Source organism: Aulostomus chinensis, chromosome 2 (genome assembly GCF_037954235.1).
Source record: "Aulostomus chinensis isolate RoL2024-O1b breed Wild chromosome 2, RoL_Achi_v1.0, whole genome shotgun sequence".
Lineage (NCBI taxonomy): Eukaryota > Metazoa > Chordata > Actinopteri > Syngnathiformes > Aulostomidae > Aulostomus > Aulostomus chinensis.
Window position 1 is genome coordinate 4,295,238 of NC_141321.1, and position 10,186 is coordinate 4,305,423.

The 10,186-nt window shown below is 41.9% G+C and overlaps 1 protein-coding gene across 1 annotated transcript; it reads left to right on the top strand.

Annotated features, from left to right (window-relative positions):
- Positions 1-493: 493 nt before the first annotated feature.
- On the top strand, positions 494-9,049 carry LOC147268835 (up-regulator of cell proliferation-like). Its single transcript, XM_086223228.1, has 4 exons — positions 494-514; positions 662-730; positions 1,645-1,715; positions 2,935-9,049. Exons 3-4 carry the CDS (start codon positions 1,679-1,681, stop codon positions 7,596-7,598), a joined length of 4,701 nt encoding a protein of 1,566 aa, XP_086079354.1. The 5' UTR covers positions 494-514; positions 662-730; positions 1,645-1,678; the 3' UTR covers positions 7,599-9,049.
- The last annotated feature ends 1,137 nt before the right edge of the window (positions 9,050-10,186 follow it).

Sequence of the window (10,186 nt, forward strand, 5' to 3'; positions counted from 1 at the left end):
ACATGTGACCTTATTTAAGCTCCTGAACATCTGGAAATTGAGAGACACCTGACAAGGAGGCCTCACAGCTCACCTGAGTAAACCAGACAAGTTGGAGCGGTTCTGACATCAACAACAACAAGAAGACATGTGATATATAGCCAGTTCACATATGGTAGGAATGTAGGAAGAATACTTTTCAAGGATATTTGTCTTAAGGTCCACGTGAACTTATATCACATGCATGCTTGACCCATGAGTACACGTGAGTCCAAAGTATTACTAAAAGATAACATATAAAACCACAGAAAAACACTTAATATCATGGAATCATGCTGCAAATATAAACATGATGATTATACATTGCCATCTAACAGTTGAACCTTTGTCCCCATAATGCTAAGGAGAAATAACACACCAGTCGTAGAAACCTGTTGATCATGTTTGTGTACCAACTGTTTCAGTTTCAGTTGTTAAGAGTTTAAATACCATAGCAGACAGAGTCAGCTGCCAGTCTCCTGCTTGCTGCTGTTAGGTAAGATTCTCTGGGTTTTTACTTCCTGGAACTATGAAATACTCTTTTCTGAGTGTTCAGTTGTGGACAGTTTTGTCTGATCTGATTTTAATGTCCACTTGGATTGTCCACCAAAGCCTCACTGATGCTATTTATTGTCTATTCCAGGTTTGCCAGCAAAGGAGAGTAAAGGACTATATCATCACAACACATCTACACCGGACACAGAAGAACAAGGTACTCTGTTTAGACTATATTTAAGTAAAAATAGAGATGTAACTGAATTTAATAAAGTATCCAAAGTAAAAGTACATATTCTAATTTATGTTTATGTATTCCTATTTATGAATGCTTGGACACAAGGGCCATTAATTCTTTCTACAGGAGGAGTGAGAGTCTGGTCCACAGTAAAGTCAGATTTGTTTCTAGTGAGGGTTGGACTCCCCCAAGGCTGCCCTTTGTAACCTTTAAGGACACACAAGAGTGAATGAGCTGTACTCATGGGGGAATAGAAGGGACAACAGAGGATGAAGAGGGATTCTATTTCAGCGTAACAGTGTTGAAAAATCACTGTGACATCAGAACTCCAGCGTAGGTTAACAAAAAACAATAATCCACCACCACCCGACTTGTTCACTTGCCATGAAGTCTCGACTTGTAGATGTGTATAAGTCAAAATCAAACCTCAGAAGGTACATTTTAATTTTAATGTTGACCCAAATTACATATGCATGGGTTCAACATTAAAATTATATCACAGATTTGCATTTCGATTTTAATTAAGTCCAGTATGGGCTTCCATAGTCACTAGAAACTGATGGATAAATGTTGTGGAATTATATGTTATTGTCTTAGAGTACAGGGTCCCCAAAAAATGCAAACAATCAAACAAAGTGCAGATTTCTCAACATTGTACTTAAGTTTGATGTATACATTCTCCTGGTTCTTCCTACGTTTTTTCTCCACTTTCATACCATGCAGCATGCACATTCAATGCTTAGGTGAGGGAGGGGCGTGCAGAAAAAGTCAACATGAGGGTACGGATAGTGTTTGAGGTGTGGTCCTGCGACTGAACTTTGCTTCGTGAAAGGACACAATTCTGTTTCTAATCTCCTTAGTTTCTGGTTCTGCATCTTTATTGTTTCCCGTAGGTTCCAAGGAAGACATGAAGGGAGATGTCTGACCATGGCAACAATGAATCCAGAAGAACAAGACCTTACAGGTATGCTTATTTATTACTTTTAAAAAAAAGTTTATAATTTCTAATTGGGTTATTTTTTCTGCAAAATAAGGAATAATTCCACTTTGTTTATTTTTGAAATATGTTTCCAACAGATAGACAAACATCTTCATAAATAATCAAGCCAGGCAGTTTTAAATTAAGCCAATTTCATTTATAAAGGAAGAAATTACAAATCCAAATCTGCCTCAATGCAACATCCTCTCAGTGTAATGACACATCATGGACACCCTTCAAGTCTCTAGTGTGTTCCAACTGCTACCATTTTTTTCCTTGATTGGTGCAGTCACATGGAGTCAGGTGTAAAGAATCATGTGATTCCAGCCCATAGGAGTATAGGTTTGTATGAAGATGTGTGCACATGTAAGAAGACAACAGTGAGGTTATCAGGGACACTTGATCATTACATGTGTCTGCATACATGTACAGATACAGATGCACGCTATGACTCAGAGCAGAGAAACAATCAGCTCAAAACCACAATGTTTTAATGTCATTGTTGGAGGGGCAAACAATATTGATTAGTTAGGATTGATCGGTTGGTCATCAATGTCCAGGGATGCCGGAAAGTTTAGTAAAATGCAAAGATAATTGATGGCAGCAAGCATGTGGTAAAGACTCAACTCAACTCAACTCAACTTTATTTATCAAGCACTTTAAACACAACCACAGCTGACACGAAGTGCTGTACATAACATAAAAACATAAGAACATCAATAAGTAGTAAATAAAAACAATAAAAGCAATAAAACAAATGCAGTCTCATGCTGGGTCAAAAGCCGAAGAATAAAAGTGGGTTTTGAGACGAGTTTAAAAAATCGACAGTGAGGGAGCTTGTCTAATGTGGAGAGGTATGTCATTCCACAAAGTGGGAGCAGCAGCAGAAAAAGCTCTGCCTCCTCTGAGCTTCTGCTTAGACTGGTATATGAACTGTACTGTGGAGGTGTCTGACGAAGAATGAAGACTGGTGAGCAACTGGGTGAAACCTCATCCATTTTTGGAATAGACGGAGGAGAATCCAGTGCAGGTGCATTTAGTATTGTCTGAAATGACCGAATGGACAAACACAGAGATCAGCGAGGCTTCACAACAGATAGCCTGTCAGATTTAGCATGCAAGATATTAGAAATGTAACTCTGTGTACTCTGTACATGTTGAGATGTATATTTAAAAATGACTTTGTCTTCTGTTCTTACAACAGCCCTGTCCAATTTTCTCTCCAAACTTGGACTGGAGAAATACTATCCCAACAAGCTCACACTTCAGTCTCTCTTGGAGATTAACAAGAAAAGCATCTATGAAGAGGAGGTTCTATCAGTGGAAGAAATTCCATTTTATTTTCTCCGAAAACTTTTCAGAATCAATGCTGAATGCCGGAACTATACACCGTTATTAACCAATCATGAGGAGGCTGACTTTTTTGACCTCAACCTTTACACTGCGGATTACTCTACAGATAGCAAGATTCATCCTCTCGACCTCATAGTAGCTCTCTTTCTGTGTGCTGACAGCTTCTTGCAACAGGAAATGGCCCTGAAGATGTCAGTATGCCAGTTTTCTGTCCCGCTGCTGTTGCCCCACAACAACAATTCTCAGTGTTCTCTCATGTTATGGGCTCTCAGAGACATTGTCAAAGAATGGTGTCCACATGAGCTATCTGAGTCAAGAGGATTTATTGAGGACAACATTGTCCAAGCAGCTATACCATTCTTTTCCTTCGTTAGGCTGAAAAACTGTAGCTTATCCAAATCTCAGATGCTAAATCAAGTTCTCAGCCGTGGCCAGCAGAATCCCAGTATGTTCGTCCACCGACAAATGGAAGGAGGAACACTTAGAAGACAAATTGCAAATGGTTTGGTTGAGATCTGCTGGTTCCTTCCTTGTGGGAGAGAAAATCTTGATGCATTTTCTGAACCAATTGCTTTTGCTAATTTACGAGGAGACATCAATGAGTCACTCACACAATTCAGTTTTCTTTTTGAAGTGTCAACTGCAACCTTTGTTTTCCTGGACAAAATTGAAGAAAAGGAGCACGGCATTCTGACTGCTCTTCAAGATGTGAAATCCAAACTCTTCTTTGTTGTCAATCACAAGGAGGACAGCTCTATAGAGGACAGGATGTCTGTCAAGTCAATCGTGGAAAAGTTGGATTTACCAAAAGCCAATACTAAAATCAAAGACTCAAGGGCTAATGTAGCAGAGTTTTCAAGGAAACTTTGTGAAGCCATCAAGACATCCCTGTTGGATGTAAAATCCACAATGAGCATTGTGAACATGCTTGGCAAAGCTATCGAATTAGGTCTGAATGTAGACGAAATCAAAACTCATGACCAGAAAGACGCAGCCAAGGAGATCTTAACAAACATTGGGGTACGAAGTATACCACACTACAAGAAACTACAGCTTCCGTTGCAAGGGGAGAACTGGAAAAGGTTATCACAGTTAGAGAAGGAGGAATGCAGGATCAAAAACACTGGAAATGCTGGCATTGAGCAGTATAAATGTGAGCTTCAGGCAGAAAAACGCAAAATATGGGAGGAACAAAGCAAAACAAAGCAGTCCAAAGGAATGCAGGGTTTTATTGAAACCTTATCCTCAGATGACAAAGAGAAACGAGATTATTTCCTGAAATGGATGAAATTCCATTTTAATACCAATTCTCGGAACAAACTGTCTCTCCTGCGCAACAAATTCAAAGAGCAATGCAAAAAGAAAGATGCTAAAGTTATTGCAGAGTTGGATCAAGCTCTTGTGGACAGCTCTTTGGGAGTAGAGCATTACATGAGAGAAATGGGGCTGATATATGAGATTTCCTTGCTATCTAAAGAAACTGCAGGTAAAATGTGTCATCTCCCTGGGTTGGCCTCTGAAATGCTGTTGGATGGTTATCCCTTAGAGCTCTTAGATGGAGATGCTTCCAACATCCCAGAGAGGTGGGTGACAGACGTCCTAATGGAGCTTCACAAAAAAGTCCAGGGAAAGAGTCGGCTGCTGGTACTGACCGTGTTGGGTGTTCAAAGTACTGGGAAGTCGACTCTTCTCAACACCATGTTTGGTGTGCAGTTTCCTGTCAGCAGTGGCAGATGTACAAGAGGAGCTTACATGCTATTCCTCAAAGTAGGAGAAGATATAAAGGGTGACTTGGCTTTTGACTTTATTCTTCTCATTGATACAGAGGGCCTGAAATCTCCTGATTTGGCCCAACTGGAAGACAGCTATGAGCATGACAACCAACTGGCAACCTTTGTCATTGGTTTAAGTGATGTCACTATTATCAACATCGCAATGGAGAACTCAACCGAAATGAAAGATGTCCTGCAAATTGCAGTTCACGCTTTCCTGAGAATGAAGCAAATTGGGAAAAAGCCAGTTTGTCATTTTGTGCACCAGAACGTTGCCGGTGTTTCGGCTCATACCAAGAGCATGACAGAAAGAAAGCATCTCTTGGACCAGCTCAACGAAATGATACAAATTGCAGCTGACATGGAGCGGCAGCCTTCAGTTAAGGCATTCACAGATGTGCTCGACTATGACATAGAAAACAACAACTGGAACATCCCAGGACTTTGGCATGGAACCCCACCGATGGCACCAGTCAACACAGGTTACAGTGAGGCTGTAGCAGATTTCAAGAGAAATCTTTTGGAGAAAGTGACAAGAGACAGAAGTAATGACATCTCACAAATCCCTGAGTTTTTACAATGGATGAAAAGTCTGTGGAGAGCAGTGAAATATGAGAACTTCATCTTCAGTTTCAGAAACACCCTTGTAGCTCATGCCTACGACAACTTGTGCAAAGAGTTCAGTCAGTGGGAATGGGATTTCCAAAAAGAAATTCTCTCTTGGACGGCAGCAGTAGAATTAGACATCTTGAATGCTGACAGTGATCCTCAGTTGGAAACATGGAACACATTAGTTGCATCAAAAAAATCACAGGTGCTTGATGAAATAGAAGTGCAACAAACAAAAATGAAGGGGAAACTGTGTGACTACTATAAAAGAAAAGACAGACATGTCAATCTGATAGAGAAATACAGAGCCGAGTTTCTCAACAGCATCAAAAGTCTTTCAAATGAGATCAAAAGTTCCGTAAATGTTAAACTGGATTGCATCCTTGAGCAAAAAATCACTTCCAAAACTGCTCAGGACATACAGAAGAAGTACAGAGGTGTGATTGAGGAGCGGGTCATGAAGCTCCTGAGCAACTGCAAAGATGCCAGGCTGTCTGATGAAAAACTGACAGAGGAGTTTGAAAAGATGTGGGCCGTTGCCACTGTCAACATACCAACCCTGAAAAAAAGAGATATACCCACAAACATTCTTGACCATCTGAGAAAAAGTCTCTCAAATCGGAATGTAAATGAGGACTTGCAGAACATTGATCTCAAGGAAGTTGAGATGGGTCCATTCAAGACCAGAGCGGACCATTTGGACTCCTTTGTGAAGAAGTTTCAGGGTATATGGAAGGGAGACCTGCAGATCTTTGCTAACAGTGTCATTGAGAGTTCCACCCGTTTTATCCTTGATAAAACCAAGACAAACCGTGACTACCATGACTCTTTTACAAGGGATTTGTTGGAACGAATCAATAAATCTCTTAAACAGTGTTACCAATGCCACAAAACAAATGCACAGTTTGAGATTGACCTGAAGCTTCACATTTGTGGAATTGCCTCAAGGGAATTTGTCAAAATGCACGAACAATTCCTGTCCAATAATGATCCTCGAACTCAGCTGGAGAAATTCAAGTGTCAGTACTTGTCAGACTTTGTTGATCTTTACACACAGACGGATCACTGTCAACGCAAAGCCAATCATTTTGTCTACTTATGTATTAGACCTGCTGTTGAGGAGTACATCACTCGATCTCTGGGGATAGACATTGTGGATGAGATTTTGACAAGCTCTCACTCAGCAGAGTTCAGCTCGCGCTCTTTTTTCCAGTACAGCATTCAGAAGGAGTTACTGCTGAAGGATGACTTTAAGAGTTTTGTCAGGTATATTGATACCTATGAAATATATGTTAAAGATTGGATATTTCAGCATATCAAGAGAAAAATGCAGGAGAACAAGACATTATGCCAGCTCAAGAAGAAGAACCTAAGGGTTATAGGCAAAAAAATAATCACAGCAACAAAGACAGCCTCAGTAGGGTTAACTGATGACAATCAAAACATTCCAGTGCTCATCAACAACATGCGCAAATGTCTCATCAAAGACATCTCAATATCCGTGGAAGCTGAAAAATGCAGTCTGTTTCAAATCCAAAGCAAGTGCCATCCCTTTGCAAACAGCCTTGTTACGTTAGTGACTGAGATGGTGGATATACTCAACAGGGAATTCTCAAACTCTGATGACATCACTGAAACGCTCCACCAACTTCCAATTAAACCCCAGGATGAGCTTTTCAGGCGGATTTTTGGCTGTGGACAGCAATGCCCATTTTGTAGAGTTCCCTGTGAGGCTGGAGGCAAAGGCCACAAGAATCACCATGCAGCTGTGCATCGGCCACAGGGTCTTGGAAGGTTCATCAGTGATCGCACTGACAAGCTGGTTGAAACTATATGTACAACTGATGTGTACAGTAATTCTGAATTTCAGGATTGTGACATAAGTGATAAATGGCACCCTTACAAAGACTACATGACCTACTACCCAGACTGGTACATTCCTCCAGACCCCACCATTGAAACCTCGAATTACTGGAAGTATGTACTGGTACGATACAATGGAAGATTTGCTCGGGAGTATGGTGCCCAGCCAGCTGAGGTTCCAGCCGACTGGAAGAGAATCACCCAAGAGGAAGCACTGCTAGGTTTGGAAGATGCATTCAACATTTGCGCTGTACAATCTGTCAGACTGTGAGAGAAAACCGATCAGGTCCAAACAGATCAGGACACAAGATTGTTGCTTTACAATGAAGCTACGAAAAACTTGGACTTCATTTACGACTATTGTTTTGTGGCTCTATCATGAGTGGAGTGGAAAAAATGAAAAAGGCAGATGAAAACATGATGGTAAAACCCTCTAAACCATCACCTTGGACGGGTCACCAGTCCATGGCAGGGCCAACACATAGAGACAGACAACCATTGGCTCTCCCAGCCACGCCTACGGTCAATTTAGAGTCTGGATTAACCTGGTCCCTCTTGATGTCTTTGGACTGTGGAGGAAGCTGAAGTACCAGAGAGAACCCAGCAGGAACAGGGAGAACATGGAGACTCACCCAGAAAGATCCTGTGCTCCAGCCGGGACTCAAACCCGGAACCTTCTTGCTGTGAGGCAACAGAGCTGACTACTGCACCACCGTGCAGCCGTTATAACATATTCATGATTTTAATACTGATATTGTCCATTGTCTGCCGCTTATTCCTGTGAAGGGTCACGGGGGGACTGGAGCCTATCCCAGGCGAGACGGGGTTCACCCTGGACAGGTCGCCAGTCCATAATAGTGATATTGAAGAGATTAAAAAATTATAGCAAGCTTGTAAAAGTATTACATTTTTACATTACTGCATACTTTATTAAGATTTCTCTGTAATGATGTATGTCTTGAATATTCTATTCCATAATAGTAATAACTATATTGGGAGTTAAAAATATCATCATTCCCTCATTGTTTCTGCAGTCGCATTTATTTATTGCTCTGCGCAACATTTCGATCAACACAAATAAATCACTTCATATTTGTTTGATAATTCTCAATATAATACAGATTGTTCAGTAGTAACTTCTTTGGGCTGTTTTTGCAAAACTCCATACACACTTATTGTGAAACATTATATAAATGGTGCAACATTATAAAAGTCTTGCAAAAGCAAATACTTCTTCCAACACTCTCTAGGTTTTTCAGTAAACTTTTGAATAAGCAAGTGAAGCACTGAGTACACTCACAAAATAAAGTAACACTTAACCGTTGTCTATGTGCAAGGTGGAGCATTGTGCCATCAAGTTTTGTCATCTAATAAATCCACATAAACTCACTGGTATCCAAATGGATGCGTATTCTCTCATAACACATGATCACTGCGTATTTTTTCAGACAATTAACTTGTCGAGTTTACTGTCAGCAACAGCAACTCCTCCACAAGGATTATAATGTTCAGTTTTTCTCAACTCTAGTGGAGAGAAGTGTTGATTTATTTTCATTGTCATTGTAATGATTTCATGTATGTGTGTGATACGGCATGAGGCAGTAAACCAGTACAGTTACACAGCGCTACAGATGAGGGTCAGTTGCAATAAAGCCTCTTCTCTCAAATATATAAAATAAAAAAAAACGATCAGCAACGATGTACAGAGCAACGGGTGTTTTGTTTTATATTATAAACTTGGCTGTGGTTAGTTCTTCGTAGTTATTTACTTGTCACCCATGTTTTAGTTTCTGAAGATACATGTTGATGTACTGCACATTGAAGACTGTCACCCCGGGTGAAAATAGTTTGTTCACAGTGATGACAGACACATAGACACAGCACTCAACATCACCACAGTGCGGAGGTGACTGAGGATGATCCTCTCCATGGTCTTCATCAGGCCTCAGGCTGGACACTGTGGCGTTCCTGTGGAAGACCTCCTGCGTAGTGCCGGTTCTTAAGATAACCCACCCTAGTGAACCAAGTGACCCGTCGCCCTGACCTCTCACCTGATGAAGACCATGGAGAGGATCGTCCTCAGCCACCTCCTCACTGTGGTGAGCTCAGTGCTGGACCCGCTGCAGTTCGCCTATTGTCATCATTCACCAGGGTGGATGATGCCATCATCTGCCTGCTGCATCGGGCCCTGCCTCACCTGGAGTCCCCCAGGAGCACTGTGAGGCTCATGTTTTTTTAACTTCTCCAGTGCTTTCAACACCATCCAGCCATCACTGTTGCAGGGGAAGATGGAGGAGTCCGGTGTGGACCAACATCTGGCTGCTTGGACAGTTGACCACTTATACGCACAGGACGTGAGGACGAATAGCTGTGTGTCCGATGTAGTGACCTGCAGCACTGGGCCCCCCAGTGGATGGCGCTCTCTCCGTTCCTGTTCACCCTCTACACTGCAGACTTCAACTACAACTCCAACGTCTGTCACCTGCAGAAGTTCTCCGATGACTCAGCCGTCGTTGGCTGCGTATCAGAGGGGGACAAGCAGGAGAACAGAGAGGTCATCATGGACTTCATGGACTGGTGTGAGCAGAACCACATGCTGCTGAACACCAACAAGACCAAGGAGCTTGTGATTGAGTTCTGTAGGAAACCTCCCCCCCCCCCCCCCCCCCCCCACACACACACACACACAGCTGTGAATATCCAGGGCTCTGACATTGAGAATCTGGACTCAAGTACCAGGGTGTTCACATGAACAATAAACTGGACTGGACTGATAACATCAATGTCCTCTACAAGAAGGGCCAGAGTCGCCTCCACCTGCTGAGGAGGCTTAGGTCCTTCAGGGTTACTACTCTGGAC